At 51.3% G+C, this 16408-nt stretch overlaps 3 protein-coding genes across 3 annotated transcripts; 1 reads left to right on the top strand and 2 right to left on the bottom strand.

Moving 5' to 3' along the window:
* Window positions 1-838: 838 nt before the first annotated feature.
* PG986_001887 (uncharacterized protein) lies at window positions 839-1758 on the bottom strand (the record flags this gene model as incomplete). Its single annotated transcript, XM_066838109.1, has 2 exons — window positions 839-1381; window positions 1435-1758. 2 exons carry the CDS (start codon window positions 1756-1758, stop codon window positions 839-841), a joined length of 867 nt encoding a protein of 288 aa, XP_066707002.1.
* A 5336-nt stretch (window positions 1759-7094) lies between these two features.
* On the bottom strand, window positions 7095-11181 carry PG986_001888 (uncharacterized protein; the record flags this gene model as incomplete). Its single annotated transcript, XM_066838110.1, has 6 exons — window positions 7095-7941; window positions 7992-9092; window positions 9148-9350; window positions 9738-10280; window positions 10331-10673; window positions 10901-11181. 6 exons carry the CDS (start codon window positions 11179-11181, stop codon window positions 7095-7097), a joined length of 3318 nt encoding a protein of 1105 aa, XP_066707003.1.
* Window positions 11182-13874: 2693 nt separating this feature from the next.
* PG986_001889 (uncharacterized protein) lies at window positions 13875-15659 on the top strand (the record flags this gene model as incomplete). Its single annotated transcript, XM_066838111.1, has 4 exons — window positions 13875-14152; window positions 14202-14797; window positions 14841-14999; window positions 15415-15659. 4 exons carry the CDS (start codon window positions 13875-13877, stop codon window positions 15657-15659), a joined length of 1278 nt encoding a protein of 425 aa, XP_066707004.1.
* Between the last annotated feature and the right edge of the window lie 749 nt (window positions 15660-16408).

Raw genomic sequence — 16408 nt, forward strand, 5'->3', positions numbered from 1 at the left:
CGATAAGGCTGTCGATCCTCCACGTCAGACCCCTGCTAGATCGAAACTTGATCCTCCAAATGGTGTTAGACGAACATCTCACTTTGCCCCTTCCTTGCCCCTCAAGAAGCCTCAACGTCCGTGGGAAGTCGCTTTCTCCTGGAATATACACTATGTAAGAGTCTCCTTGTTGGTATTTCTTCATCAAATCGGCTTCTTTCTTGGTAAGATATAAACCTTTGCACATTAGCAAGCGCTCATAACCAGGCCATTGATCTACCTACAGATCGCCTCTGCATGATTCTTCGGTATAAAAACATGGGCGGAAGTAGAGCTCTTCTTGTTTCCATGGGGAAGTGCGTGTTTGGAAAGCTGTTCGGCCACAAGCTGCACTTGAATACTTTCCAAGGATCCATCGTGAGACAACTGTTCTCCGTACGCCACAGGGTCGGCAGCCCATGCAGCTGGGTCGAATCCCTGTTGCCGGGTATTGTAGTTCATGTTGATAGAGATAGGCAGGCTGGCGCTGCATGAACGTGGAAGCCAGCGAAGCGAGGTGGGCGAGACTGTACCACTAAATAGATGCAGCATCGCGGTCCAGCTGACTCACATCCCCAAGGAGATGCGGATTCATAATAGCCGCAGCAAGGTTGGTGTCCCGAGTGAAATCCTCGGTATCTACGTTGCAATACATCCAATGGGACTGCATCGCTATTTCGATCACTTGGAAGGTTCGGGCCTCACCAACGGCCCAGAAAACAGCGCAATCTTCGTCCTGCTTCTTGTATGCATGGTCTATTGTGTAGCATGTCGTCGATTGACTTTCCATCCACCACATTTTGCACCCGCACAAAAGTTCCTATGGACTACCACTGATCCAGGTGGTCGGCATGGCAGCTACTGCAGTATCAGCGACTTCGTTCGCTCTCGACTTGATGTACCTCTGGATATTGGGGTCGTCGCATCGTTCATGGCGGAGTATATCGTAAATAAGTGACAGCTTCTCCTCTATCAATTTTCTCTTTTCAGCCTTCAATCTTAGATTTTCAATGCCTAAATGAGCCTCCCTGGCTTCCAGAGTCCTCAGTTCCTTCTTGCCTTTCTTGCGGCACCTAGCGGCAGCTTGACGGTTCTTCTCCTGTTTTGTCAGACTTGCAGAAACATGATGGCCATGTGAAGTCTCTGAACTAGTTGGGGTCTCTGGCTGCAGGCCATGATCGATAGTAGCCAGGTTTCCCAGATAAGCCTCTGTTGGGGGTTGGATGAGTGGTTGTGCCAGCTGGCCATATTGGCTGGGCTGGGCGGCATAGTCCCAAACGATGCCTTGGTGTCCCGAATAGCCGTAGCCACCAGCAGACTGTTGTGCCAGTGCAAGTTGATTGAGGATGGCGAATTCGCCAGGCTGTCAGATAGGTGTCAGGATATGGCGTCACAAGCGCAGGGTCCAGGCCTTACCGTCAGGGTACCAGGGCTCCCAAACCCAGCTTCGTAGTCATAGTTGCAGTTGGGCTCAATAGGTGGAGGGCCGAAAACCTCATGGACGTGCGGTTGCCAGTCGCATAGGCTGCCGGGGACAACGTTATCTCCAGACATCGGAACTGCGGGGCGATTGGTAATGGAAGGCTGTCTAGGGTGCAGGCCAATGTTGCCCATGCTGCCAATGTGGGGGAGGGCCCCTATTTGAGCTCCTTGAGACCGCGATCGGGGTCCGACTGTGCACATCACATCCTTTCCCATCGGTGGTACTCGCGTAAGGGCAAACACAACATGCCGCTGCATTATGCAGCCTCCATGCGCTTTGATCCAGTTCGGGTTGGGCAAGTCATGTTTGCTTCCGATTGTTTGCTGCGTGGCACCAGTAGGCTAAGGCGTATGCACAAACATTCCTGGCCGCTTCAATGAAAGCGTTCAAGTACTGTACCGATCTGAGCCTCAAGAATATCTAGACAGCGGAGCGTACGTTAGAGCGCCCTGGGCCATCAGGTCACCGCTGCGTATCAGCTCGTCCCTTGTATTCCAGCCAGTTTTTTGACGTGCTATCATATCCAATCTCCTGCCAAATCATGTTCCCTGATGCTGTTCCCGGCTCTGTGTGCAGTCATCTATTACGCAGTCAGTTTAGCCGTTGTCGATATGACCTGGTTTACATGCAACATAGCCTATCCATGAGGAGCCACCTGTCTGTTACTCTACCAGCACACTGGTGGGTTCTTATGTATCGTCGACACTTTTTCAGACGCTTAAAGCGCATGTGGTTGCAACGGTATTGAATCTAACAGAGGTTAGGCAGGCTCACCAGTAGGCAAGTGCGCTTATCGTACCTGTCTCATTTTGCACATACTGCCGGGCGAAAGTGAAGCTAAGCGAACGATAGAATGATAATATGAATGGGAAAATTTGGTGAACTTCTGGAGCAGTTCTTGTGCGCGAACAATGAGCACAATGCTCACGTCTTATAGCAAGCTTCTGCCCTCATGCATATGGAAAAGGTCATGGCTTGTCCCTCGCCGCGGCAGCCATCGCAGTGGAGCTGGCCTCCCCATTGGACTGCAGTTTATTTCCATCAGAAGGTATGGGTCGGACGATCCCCAGCCCTGGACTTTGGATACGTGCCGTCCGACGAATAGGTGAAGGTACCTCCACAAATCGAGATGGGAAATGGATCTGACATGACAGGCTACTAGGTAGGACCGGCTTTCAAGCTTATCGGGCATAGTCGTGCAGTTCGTGCCAGCTCTTTCATATAGTGATGGACGCTATCTCCAAGGAAGCCGGATGAACAACGATGCGAGGTGCTACAGCCCTTCTCCTGGATGGACAGGCCCTAACTTGTACCAGTGACAGCCCTATCTGCGTCTTGTTGGCATGACTTGCCTGCACAAGCAGCAGACCGAGTATGCATGTATCATATTGCGGGGGTCGGTGCTTGCTATGGGCCTCCGCAAGAGAAGCGCAATAATTAGCAGCGGTGCAATCTAGCAGAGAAAATCCAAAGCCTCGTGTACACGTACATGCAGTTACTTAGTAATCCAAGGAGGTTTGCCACTACCCACGATATATCTCGCTAGTTGAAACACATGCCCGAAATTGCAACAAAGCACCAAAACATCACAGCGATTAGTCCTAGCAACCCCCCGAAAGTTTCACTGTCCCAAGCGTGAGGCCCATTTCCTTGGCTACAAATGAGCAGCACAGGATTGACAGGTGGATGGTGTGTCAGATTACTCATCCGAGAGTGATGAGTACAGGGCATTTTCTCCATCATGATGCTGTCCAGGCTCAAGTGGTGCAAAGTGACAATAGAGTCGTGAATGAATGAGAAAAGACCAATGAGTTCCCAGAAGCTACCTGGTCATATACTTTCTGTGTTCGTTGTGAAAGCAAACATCCCATCCTATTAGTTGTCGTGCTATGTTACACCCTCCTCACCTATTCCTAGTGAGGCAATCGTGCAACCAATCTTGCTTGTCTCAGGCGCCACCATCTGCGATGTGTCGACCTCGATCATCCTATCGGAGCAAGGATCAGCAAATTCCATCCCTGATGGTCACTTCCCGTTCGCACCGGCTACGGCGAATGCATCTCTCGCCCAGGCAATTATACGATGTTGTACAGACATCGAAACTGCGGGGCGATTGGCAATTAAAAGTTATCTAGAATGCAGGCCAATCTTGCAAATGGGGGAAGACCCCTGTTTGGGCTCCTCGGGCCGCGATCGGGGTGTCGACCTCGGAAATCGCACCCTTGTCGATCGGTGGGATTCGCTTAGGAGCAAACACAGCATGGCTCTGTACAACTGCGTCATATGCAGCCTCCATGCGACCTGATCCGGATCGGGTTGGCCAAAGCCATGTTTGCTAGATTGTTTGCTACGATGGCGCCAGCAGGCTGCCTGAGGCGTATGTCCGTCTACTCACGCCTGATTGCTTCAACGAAGGCGCCAAGTGCGCATGCATAGCGTTATCTCAGACAAAGAAATGCACTAGGCACAAAAATGCTTGCGTGGTCATGCACAGGCAGAACAAACGCAACGAAGCGGTATGAGATTTGGATATGCGGATTGCATTACAAATTATCGTTGGTCGCGAGAAGACCAGGGAACAGACAGAATACAAACAAAGGAGAAAGATAAACATCGTAATAGCACAGAAGCACTCTCCCCGGAACATGTCGCCTTACAAGCCATGATGTAGACTAATGTGTCCATCCGTTAGCTGTGGCAGTGCTAGCTGCGGAGTCGGGTGGTCGTGTGTGCACGCCATGGCCCGATGGCCTCTTCCCCGGCCCTTGATGCCCTTGTTGAGATGCTTATAGATGTCGGCGAGGCGAAAACACCTTGAGGTTTCCGCTGTGCTTGAACGTTGTGTTGCAATTGCCGATTCTGCAGGTAAACCTTTAGTCTGATCGTGAACCTTCTTGTGCGATTGAAGACCTCTACCCCGGGCAAATCTCTTGCCACAAACCACGCAGATGTGTGGTTTCTCGCCAGTGTGTTGACGTCCGTGAGTCTGTAGTTTTAGTATACCCATGAACCCAAAGAGAATACAGGACGCTTACCCTCAGGTTGCCCTTTTGGGTGAAAGACTTGCCACACCCGGGGTGCTCGCAGGACTGGTTTCCTTCGGGTTAGAGAAAACTTCACTTAACAACTGAGACGGAAAGACACACATAAGGCTTGGCGCCGGTATGGATACGCATGTGGCGTATGAGGTCTAAAACTTCTTTTTGCAGACACGGCACTTCTTTCTCTTTGGTTCCGCAATCTTTAAGCTCGTCGACTTTGAGGGATGAAGTGAGAACGTGTCATTCGCCGGACTGCTGTCAATCTTCCTCGGAACGCTAGGTGGAATTTCATACCGGGGACTGGCTTGTACACTCTCCATGCAGTAATTGGTATCGGGCATGGGCATGGGCAAGGGAGGATCGGGAAGCTGCGGCCCGTATAACTGGAGCCCAGAGGCATCGGGTGACTGACAATATGGGAGTTCAGGTAATGGATATGGAAGGGGCATGTTCGCCGACGGCATGCCAAGGGTAGTGAAAACGGTGTATTGGGCTGCACCTGGGGTCTGGTATGTAACTAGTGCCCCATACTCTACTTTGATCGGGTACCATTGCTCGTTCGGCATTGCACTTTTGAGGAGGTCCGGTCGATCGAGACAGCAAGTTTTGGTGAGTACAGGTTGAGCTATCATCAAGACAACGCGTAGCCATGAAGGACGAGCGAAGGGCAGGTAACAGGTGTAGAGGGGCTTCCGGTCTGGGGCGGTTCTTGTGGGTGAACAAGGAGCGCGATAATCACGTATTATAACAGACTTTCACTCCATGCATTTTGACAAGGTCGGCGGCTCAATCTTCACCGCGCCAGCACTCATGGTGGAAATTAAACTGCGGCTCACTTCTATAACACAGGTCGGACAATCCCTGGCGCTGAATTTGGGACGTCCCGCCCGGCGGCTAACTGAAGGTATGGCGAATTGGCGAATCCGGATCCTCTCATTGTCGGTTACGTGTCGACTAGGCTGTCGTTTTCCTCCAATACGGGTGAGCTGTTTAGTGTCCTGAAGATCCTGACGGGTAGACACAGGCACTGGCAATCTCTGGGTATCAGATGAGATGCCACCTCGAGACAAAGCGCCAACGGCAGGTTTGGGGTGTTTGGTGAGCTAGGGGGCTTCTCGTGGCATCCCAACATAGGCCATGCTGCCGGATACTTCGCTGGGGGAGTCCGACAACAGTAGCCATGACCTGCCCATCCGTATTCAACATCAACGATAGTTTCTGTCCGTGGCGTCATCCCAATCCGCTCGACGGGCCTCTGCAACTCATTCTCCGCGTAATGCCACTTGCCCGCCGGCATGGAGCAGGAGCTGATAGAAGATGGTGCGGGATACATCAGTACAAAGGACAATCCAAAATAAGGATGTCCATGAACCGCGCCAGCTGATGATGGGTCAGGACAGGGGTTTCGTAATTAGCAACGAAGGGAATATCAACATCCACTGATGGTTGATGCCCTGTGGCTCATCAGTAAAGCTTTCCTCCGAGTCGAGCCATTTTCTCACTTGCCGCTGTCAAAGTACTCATCATGACAGGGTTATCCGTGAATACCATGGGGGAATCCAATCTCGTATCAGTGCCATTGCTCGCCCAATGGCTCTTGTGACTGATACGTCCACGGACCCACACCACTTCGCGAAAGTGATGCAGCATCTGCCGCGGCTGTCTCGTCATTAAGCCCTGATCTTCGGCGGCGTTTGAATGTATTATCCGGTGGCCCTTTTGGCGTCTCCCCATGCGATACTATTCGTTGGTGATATGCCAATAAACCCCATTTTGTAGTACTTGTACTCGAGAATCCGTTGATAGGGGCGCGCCTGGCTTATGTTGCAGGACCACAAATGAATGGTAGTGTGAGACTTGATGAATGTGATGAGTACAGTGATTATCCTCCATGATGTTACTTGTGCAGTCTCCGATGATGCAAGATGGCAATAGAGCTATGAATAGATATGGTTAAGAACAAAGTCGTGACTTTCCAGAAGCTACCTGACCCTATATGCTTTCTGTGTTGGTTGCCGTGCTACACTACATGCTCTTCACACATCCCTGGTGATGCCATCCATCCGCCACGCAAGGAATCTGGGTTGTTCCAGGTTCCTCCATCTGCGGTGGCTCGATCTCGACCATCTTACACTAGCAAGGATCAGAGATTGTCATTCATGGTCATTTCCCATACACACCGGCCACGACCAATGCATCTGGGCCCCTTGGTAATCTCCGTAGAAGCAAAGCAAGTCCAACTCTGCTGGAAGCAGCCGGACAATGTACTTCCCGGGGATGGCTCGCCAAGGAAATGAAGTTGATAATCGGCGCTAGTGAATACTGCGACCCACACGGAATATGGAGTGGGGCGCACCTACAACCCGGCCGCAGCGAGATCTGGTACCTGTTTGGAACTGGGAGGAGCTCAATATATACAATTCTACTTTAACTAGCTAAAATGACACGCGGAGAGCGAATCGGGTGCTCCGATTCGGCATAGGCCAAAAAGGATTGGTGGTCGGGCTAGGCAAGACGTTGAGGCTTTGTCGGTGACCACCACCACGGCCAGGTCATTGTCCGATAAGCTGCCTCGTCATACCATCGTCGATGTCCGGCATGTCCTCGTCGTCATGCATAGCCTGGATACTGGCATCGTTGCTGGCAGAAGACAAGGCAAGCGACGAAGCTCGTGATTGGCGCGAAATGTCGGCTTCGTCGGTGTCAACGCCCATGCTGACATCGATCTCTTGATCAAATCGGAAAGGAACCGAGAATTGGTGCAGTTCTTCGTCGTAGAGGAGCCATTTCCCATGTCGCGCAATGGAAACACCTAGCCAAAGAATTCTTTCTTTCCGCTCATAGGTCATTGAGGCGACTTCCAAGTACTTTTCATCGTCGTCAATCTTGTCGTTGGAGAACCAGTCCGAAGGAAAGTACTTGTCAGCCCACAGTAGACCTCGGAGGGCGAAGTCCTCTGGGAGTGGTCTGGGTGCTGTGTTGTCCGGCCTTGGAAACTCGTCACTTCTTTGAATCCTCTCATATACGCGATACGAAAGTAGAAGAGAGTTGAGAAGCATTGATACCAGTTTCCATGGGAACGTCGCCTCGAGCAGGCTCATAGCTGATGGGAAGAGAATTAGATAGCGATGGAAGACGAGTATGGTATGCAGGCAAGGCAGAATATTAGGGTCGGAACATCTGGAGAAAACCTTGTTGTACGTCCCTTCGGCAAGATAACGAGCTTGCTCCAGGGCCTTGGCATTCTGGCGGTCATTCGGGTCGGGAATGGTTCTGGTCCTGTAGGTCTCCTCCGTCTCCTTATTGTCTGGTTTTTTGGGCCGAATCGTCTGGTAGATGAAGCTACTCTCTTTGCCCCAACCCAACAAGGCACAGCAGTTGGCGATTCCAATGTAGTAACTGTTTACTGTCAACCATTGCACATCACTCGAATTGTACAAATCACTTACCCGCTTTCCATCCATTTCCGAGTTGTTCTGCTGATGTGGTTATCAAGTTTGCTGAGGAAGTCTGTCACTGAAGACTGATATTCATCGCCAAGTTTGCCGCTGAACATAATACCTTGAGCCTTAACAAAGGCGAAGTCGATGGGCAAGATACGCGAGCGTTGGCTATCAGAACCCAGCAACGGATCAAAGAGAGTCATGATCGACGCCCAGGCCGATTCGAAGGGCTCCGGAGCGGAAAGGGCTTTTGAATAGTAAAACAGCTGCTGGAGCACGTTCGGGCGTGCCAGGATGGCGAGGTGATGGTATAACCGACCAGTCTTTGGGACGACATCGGAGGCTTTCGAGTACCAACGTTGTGACACGGAAGTCCAGACCTCTCGGTCTCGTAAATCATCATCTTCAATCGCCATCCTGTACCGACCGAGGTCACCCAGGCATTCCATCCACGTCGCTTCAAAAGCAGGGACGGTCTCATAAAGAAGTGCCATTATCGAGTAGGCGAGGTAAATAAACGTCAGCATATGCTCCAGGGAGGCAGGCAAACGATGCCTCAGCAACTCAAGGAAGGCATGGATCCCGTGCTTCCACATCCTCCCTGGCATATAATATTTGGCCCCAAGCCTTCGTAACGATGACCTCGCTGTCGGATGCTGAGAGGCCAAAAAGAAATCATGGTGCTCATGAAGTAAGATGCGGTGCAAAGCGATAAGAGCCTGCCACTGCTCGTTGTTCAGCTTGGCATGCGTTTGCGTTTTTTGCGCCGTCTCAACCTCGATGCACTTGGATTCCACCATGACCAAGCCAGCATAGATTCCTTTCACTTCAGCAACCAGCTGAAGGTGGTCGATGGGTCTGGTCTTGAGTTGGGGGACGTAAGTCTCGTCCTCGTCAAACACCTCTAGGTCGCCTTGCCCAGTTGCAAGCTGCGATTGAACTGTAGGTTGTGGCTCTGAATCCTTTTTTCCAGGTTTGCGTGGTGGGCTGGAACCCGGCGCATCTGGATTGCATAGCCTTCCAACCTGCGTCGTCTTATTGAAGTGGGCGTTATTGCTAGGGCTCTCGGCTCTTGAACGGGAGTCACCAGGAGGAAGGTGTCTCGGCCTGTAAACAGTATGTCAGTTGATGTCAGGTTTGAATTAGCCAGTGGGAGTCGCACATATTCGTGGACAGGTTTTGCACGGATTCCCCTTGATCGGGCATGTTGGATTTGGTGAAATTGGGAGGTATGGTAAGAGCTTCGAGGGTTGACCACTGTGGTAATGCAACGCTATCTGTGGTCGGGGCGGTGGGAGAGGGAAGAAATTTGAAGACTTGGATGCGGCTCTTGCAGACGATGTGGTTCGCCTCCTCCAGAACGACCTGGCAAAGTAGGCAGCCATGAGGCAAACGAACCACTGCGGCTGAGGCTTGGCCTATCTTCAACCGTTGGGGGGAGGAGGCGAAGCCGAGCATCAGCGAGCCCCTAGTGCTGCAAAGAGGTATATGGACAGCTCACACTGGCAATGCAAGGCTGTGACCGTAACAAATGATGATTATCGGGTGCTGCCGACTGAAGTATCCTAGACCGCCGAAAAGTGAAGAAAGTTCACAGGGTGAAGGGGAAAAGGATTGACAAAAGTGCTTGGATTTGCAGAAGATCGCCAAGCCTGTGGGATCTTGGTAGTTACACACTGAATAAGCAGACTCAGTATCCTACATGTTGGGAAACATGGCTGGCCGTAATCGCCTTGTGGAAAGCCCCCCAACCGAGTCACCTTGGACACAGCCTCTCCAGAATTGTTCCAGGACCGGGTCCACGTTATCACCCTCCAACCTATTCCACGTGCCACAACTCTGCAGGTACGCAGAAACTTCAGGAACCAATGAACTGAAAGCGCGAAGATGCTTTGCGATTACCCATTGCGCATTTGGAATTTCCTCGCTGTGGAGTAGAGAATGGAAACATTTGAGGCAGTCAACGCCCGAGTGTATCTCTCCACAACTGTTGTCAGTGCCTTGAAGATGGAAGAACCAATGCATTACAAGCAGGGAGATGGCAAGCCGACCAACATCAAACGACCCGTGACGGATGTCGAGATGGGGCTGGATGAGTTGCCGCCCCTCGGGCGACCTTACATAGCCAATAAGCTCGACGGATGGGTCAAAACAGGATCGCCAGCAGAGAAAGAACCCGACACTTGTGATGTGATCTTCAAGCATCGGAACTTGGAGCGTAGTCTCCATCTTGTAGATGCGAAACTCAGCGCACTTGATGCGGGACAGATCCACCAGAAAGGCGGCCGGGAGGTCCTAGACCAGGTAAGTCAAAGAACAGAAAGTCGTGGGGGGGGGGGTCTCACGATCAGTGGCAGATTGATAGGTAGTCCTGCAATCAGCTCAGTCCTTTGTTCGAGAACTTCTTCTGTCAGATGCTCATCCTTGAAAGCTTTGCAGCTGGACAGGAACTGAAGCGTCTTGGCCGTTCCAAGATCTTGCAAACGAGAAAATTCGGAGGCACCGACGAACGAGCCCAGAAGAATAAGACCTCTGGCAGGCGTGTAATCACGCTGAAGACATGTATGGTACTGCCATGTATCCTCCCGGCCTCCAGCCAGCTCGAAAAGACGACGGACCAAGGCGAACAGGTGAAGCTTAGTTCGGTCTCTGTCTTCGTCGCGGATCTTCAACCCTTCGCTGAAAAGGCTATAGCAATGTTCAGTGATGTGTCCAGCCGTTAGGCGATGCAAAAAAATGTGATTCGTCTTTCAGAGGCAGGCAGGCCTGGACCACGAGCTGAGCAAATAGTTTCTGTGTTCCTTCTGACGAGTCCTATAATGAGTCAGCTCGTGAACTAACAAGAAAACCATGACGATGTATTTACCTTGATATCACGGACCAAGATGCCGCCTTCAACCTGCACCCAAACGGACCGATACTCATGGTGGTTTCGGTAGACTGGCCCCATCTGATGGCCGTAAACCTCGGTGCCGCCGATTGCATTCTGTCGGAATTTGAGCAATGCTTGTCTTTGTGCTTCGCCTTTGCCTCGGACGCTTTCGGCGTTCTTGGACGGTGTTGCCACCAGTGCATGATCAGAGTTCCACAACACCTGCACTGATCCTCGCTTGATAACCTCTGATACTTCCAATTTCACTGCCAACAGGCAAAAATTGGGGTCGGTCGTAGGACCCCCCCATGATGTGTATTCCATTGGCTGGGCCATTGGCCATCATTAGGGTCGTCACATCCTTTGTTGGGTAGAAGCAGTGTACCCAGCTTGGATTGACTGTCTCTATAGATGAGCGTTCCTGCAAGGGGTGGTTGAATAGCGGCTCCATGGCTCGAGTGCAACCAGAGTGGAGTTACGCGAGAAGGCCACACAAGCCGGGCGAGAGCAACGGGCCATCATATACTGTTTCGCTTGATCCACTTTCATGGGAGGTGAGGGATCATTTCTTTTTCATCAAGGGGTACATGGGCAGCCAGCCACTGATGCAGAGCTGACTCCATGCCGTGGTTGTGACCTCCTTTGACTCAGAGCATGGTTTGCGGCTTCATAGGAAAGGTGAGTTGGTGACCCCCCCAGTAGCTTTTGCTCGGGGTGATGGCAAGAGTACATGGGTTCCCGATGTCCCCAACCACCGCTCGACGATTTCCCTCTGTGCCGGGGTTATTCCCTGCACCTTTTGAGTCTCTACGTCAGTTGGATTCTATGTCACGAGCCAGGCTGATACCACCATCTCTCAGTTTTCTCTCAGGGACGGATCGCTAAAGAAGCGTGTCTCCGATTATCTCAATAAGATCGGCAATGAACCAAATTTTATGTTGATGATTATTGCAAGCTGAGCGGCTTGAAACTAATCATGAGGCCGCTGCAGGGCAAAGGAGTGAAGAAAAAGGCAAACAAGAGCCAGACAATAATAGGTACATTCCAAGCATTTACTGCAAATTTACAGTTTGCACCCAATGTGATATGTATGGAGGCACGATCGCCTCCCAAGCTCCCAGACTGTCTAATGCTCCGAGCTGGTCGCATGAGTCTACAGTCTCGTTCAGATCATTGAAAAGCGAGATGTCGTAGCAACTTTCTTTGCTTGGAGGGCCTGGACGATATGCTTGAATGGGTCCACGTCACCCTCGTACTGGTAGTCCCATCCGTGTGTCTCTGACAGGAACCTTGCTTTTGCCGCGCATACTGCCCCCCTTCTCGCCGCCTTTCGAGTAAGAGGATGTACTTGCCCTTGAGATTGTTCGGCAGGTCCCAGCCCTCGATCTGCCTCAAGGTGTCCTCCTCTTGGAAAGGGAAAATGCACCCATCCACTGCAGTTGCCCACTTTGCCTCCGGAGATATACAACTATCCCAAGCGCCAGTATCTAGAACTTCAAGCAACTCGATCGCTCCGTTGCCTGGAGAATAGATGTAGGTCTGGCGTGAGGCGTCAGTGGGTTCATACTAGAAACATTCCAGTTAGTTATACATGCCACTTTCAAAGGACTGTGCCCACTCACCGGTTGCGGCAGCCGCCCCAAAGCCCTGTGAAGTAATTGAGTCTTACCCACTCCTTTCGCACCAAACAGGCCAATCCGCCAGCTGTACTTGTCGAACGTGATGAGGGTGGGGGCGCGCTGCTTGTGCACAGATGAGTCAAGCTTGACGAAATCAGCGGGAGGCCGCTCAAGGAAGGGCATAGATAGTAAAAAGTTCTGGGCTGTTAGCAGCGGCCTAGTACGATTGCAGGATACACGTACCAGTAGGAACGCATAATGAAATCCCAATGCCAGACTGACAGCGCCGGCCAGGTGAAACAGGGCTATGCCTGAACGTGCTTTTCTCTGGGACCACAATGCCGTCCAGAGACAGTGAGTGAACACCGCACCCGCTTGCCATCTCGGGTCGAGGAAAAATGACAACAGTAATAGGAGGAGCTCAAACCCAGCACACAAATAGCATATACAACGCAAAGAATAGCCTGACTCGGGGACGATCTTCTGGATCTGGCTGGGAATCAGATCGATATAGCTTCTGGGAATGGATTGGTCGCTGAAAGGTGTCTGTAAGACGAACGATGACTATGACTGTCAGCCCAGCACAGCAAAGGGAAATGTGTACATACATCGAGCACGATGCAACAGGATCCCCAAGTCCATAGTCGTACCGTCCATGCCATGTTGTCGTGCGCCCACACGAAGAATAGGACGGTGGGACCCAAGTAGACGAAGGGAACAAAGGCGATCACATATCGTTTTGTATGGTACACCCACCATGCGGCGTACACCGCCGCATATAGGCAGATCGCCAAGAGTAAGGCAAACGCAAAGTATGGACTGTGTACATCCATTCTTGGAAAGGCACAGGTAGTATCGCGGTCAACAAGCCAGACAAGAGAGCGAGGCAGAATGAGGTAGGAATAAGGCAATGGAGGCATGTGCCATTGCATGAGCCTTACAGGAAGGCACGGGGGCTTATATCTGTTGGGATGGGTCCTCAGGACTAGCATCTTTCCGGTTCTAATCTCCACACGATCCTAGACGGAACCATAAAGCCATTGTTGAGCTCAGGTAAATTAATGCAGAGAGAAAGATGTTCATTGCCACCGGCATGGCATGACCGGTAAGCGGTAATAGTATGAACTTCAGTGGATGCCAATGTACATGTTACGGATGTTTGCGGGCATCCCACCCCTGTAACGGTGGTGATAGATGTGACCCAGGTTTAGCCAAGGGCGGTTGCATTAGCGTGGTTGAAACTGACTTTCAACATGGGCTGCGTTAGCGTGGCGAAGCTGATCGTCGTGTATGAAAGTGAATCTTGAGTGAATCTCAGTTCACAGTACTCTGTAATCCGTTCTCTGCTTCGAGGTATTCGACGAACAGAATCGACTATTCCACACTCAAAAACGCTTCATGGCTGTATCACATATCTTGATCACCGACAAGCAAGTGCGTACTGTCGAGCTCGAGACGCCGGAGGCTTTTGTATACTTTGTTCTATCGACACGGCATCATTGGGTAGCCGTGAAGATCCACGTTCGCCCTTTGAGGCTACCACAGCTACCGGATGAGGAGATTAAGCTGTGCAAATCATGGGGTTATCCGTGCTGCAGCAAGGCTCCGAAAGCCGCAGAAGTTATCCGCAGATTTTACAATGCCCAGTGTGAGCCTGGGAAATGGCTTGATGGCGGGTAAGTCTTCATGGCCACGCAATGGAAGTAAAGCTGACAGCCTCGGCAGCTATGTTCGTGAAGACCATACCGTGAAGCTCAACGTGTCATGTCAAGAAAGCAAGTCCTCTTTACCTGCGGAATACGGCGAGTCAGAAAATGTAGATTCAGCAGCGAGCGAGCAAGGGGCTACCGACAGTACTTCAATCGCAAGACAGCGTGCGGACCACGGGGCAGTCCAAGCAGAGAGTCAGTCCCGTCATGACGGGGTCGTGGATGACCTCCGGGATGAGAGTCCCGCGTCCTTTGCGGTCCAGAAGTTCAAAACCGGCCGGTCCCAGTTTAGCCAGTGCAAAAACTACGCAGGCCCTGAGCTGGCTATCCCAAGCCGATTGGCAGGGGGTGCCAGAAGCGTGGAAGAGGCAATTTTTGCAATCGCTGAAATGAGGAACAAGCAGCGAGACTGGGCCAAGATTGAGGATTGGATCTGGGAACATCTGCTTCGATGCCTCCGGGTCCTGCAGTACCACGAACAGGGAAACGACAACCTACTGTCAGCTGTCGGACACCGCCCGGAGAAGTCAGCTTATTGGATCAACAGCTTGGTTGAGGCTGTAGCCAAGCGGATTGGTCCTTGGGGACTTCTTGTGAATTGTGCATACAGTGGTGAGTTGCCCTTTTCAGACCAATACCGATCTAATTCAAGTAGTGGTCAACTTTCGATGGAGCGCAGCTGGCCACTTCAAGGACGACGGCCACGAGATCACGAAAACGGTTTGTGAGGGCATACTCAGCGATGATATCCACGTTCCAGAGAACTTGTACCTTTTAATCCCGCCACGAGCCTCTACTGCCTGCTGGGAAGAGAGTAAGTCGCGACCCTCCCAAAAGAATACAGAATCTCATTCCTTGCTAGTTACAAAGAATTGTGTCGTGAATTGGGTCTGGAGAGTCTCTCAGCCTGCGATCCGAACGCTGGCATTGGTCCACTCAACTTGATCCCATTAGGGCAACTCAGCAGGCCTAACGTTTCCCCCCTTTGGTCTGGAAGGATGAAGAGAGATGTTGGTTCATCGGTAGGCAAGAAGATGCACACACGAACAAAACCTCCAGCTCCAAAAAACGCAAAAGGAACGGGAACGCGACTAGTACGACGCGAGCGCCTACTTCCGCGTCATTACCCGCGCCCGACAGGCCCCTTTTGACTCCACTTATACCGCAAAGAGAAAACATAGAGCGCATTCCCGGAGACGTACTATTCTCTGCTTGCACCTCATCATCAGTTCAATGGGACGCTGGACGAATGGACTTGGAGGACATCCAGTCAGATGTGGATTGCCGTGGTAATGAGGAAGATATCATGCCAACAGGGCTTTATGGCACGGGAGTTGCCGAAGAAGGAACGGCGCAGGTCACGAATGATCACTCGACAGGATGGGACAACACCACAAGTTTCCTCGACGTGCTGATGACTCAAGACCTCGACGAAGAGCTTTTCATTGACACATGGGACTTCTTTAACAGCTAGGATGGCTTCTCTATACATAGAATTGTAATGAATAAGATCCTTCCCTCCACTATATGCAAAAGCATGTCCTGGCTGTATGATGTACAGCTGAGATTTCCAGTCCATGTAATGAAGAGGCTCGCTGCGTTTATTGAAAGCAACCTTTACAGCGGGGTCAGACGACTTGATTATAGGTAAAATCAAGCACAGCTGTTTCTCATCCAAAGTGAGTCCTCCTGACTCAAGCAAGAGAGTATTGGGACGCATGACTTGTAGGTTAGGGTGCGCAGCCTTGACGGTGGATCTCTGCTTTAGTCAGCCAGATAATTAGTTTAGGGACAGAGCCTTACTGCTTCATGAATGACTTCCTTGAAAGCTTGGTCAAATACAGAATTGAATGGCTGCGGCCACTTAATTGCAGATACTCTGACGTCCTTGGGCTTTGCGCCTTGAGTCTGTTTTATGGGACGAGGTTGTGCTATTTCGTCGTTGATTTCCACAGAGCTAAGTGTAGATACATGGTCGCTGAGCTCGGGGGATATGGAAATTGTTTGAATTGCTGCTTCCATGGTAGAAGATTCTCTCGAGTGGCAGAAGAATGAGGGGATTCATCGAAAGGTGATCTTTTGTCGGCTATGGGGTCTATAAATAAATGAATGGAAAATGTGAGCCTAAGGCTGTGTCGAGTCATGGAGGTGTTCGGGCAACGGCGAGTTGGCCGTGCGGAGAAACGTCGGCCCATTCGTGGTACCCCACTGCACGTAGGATGG

The sequence above is a fragment of the Apiospora aurea genome, assembly GCF_038362705.1.
Source record: "Apiospora aurea strain CBS 24483 chromosome Unknown utg000001l_segment0_segment0, whole genome shotgun sequence".
NCBI classification, from domain to species: Eukaryota; Fungi; Ascomycota; class Sordariomycetes; order Amphisphaeriales; family Apiosporaceae; genus Apiospora; species Apiospora aurea.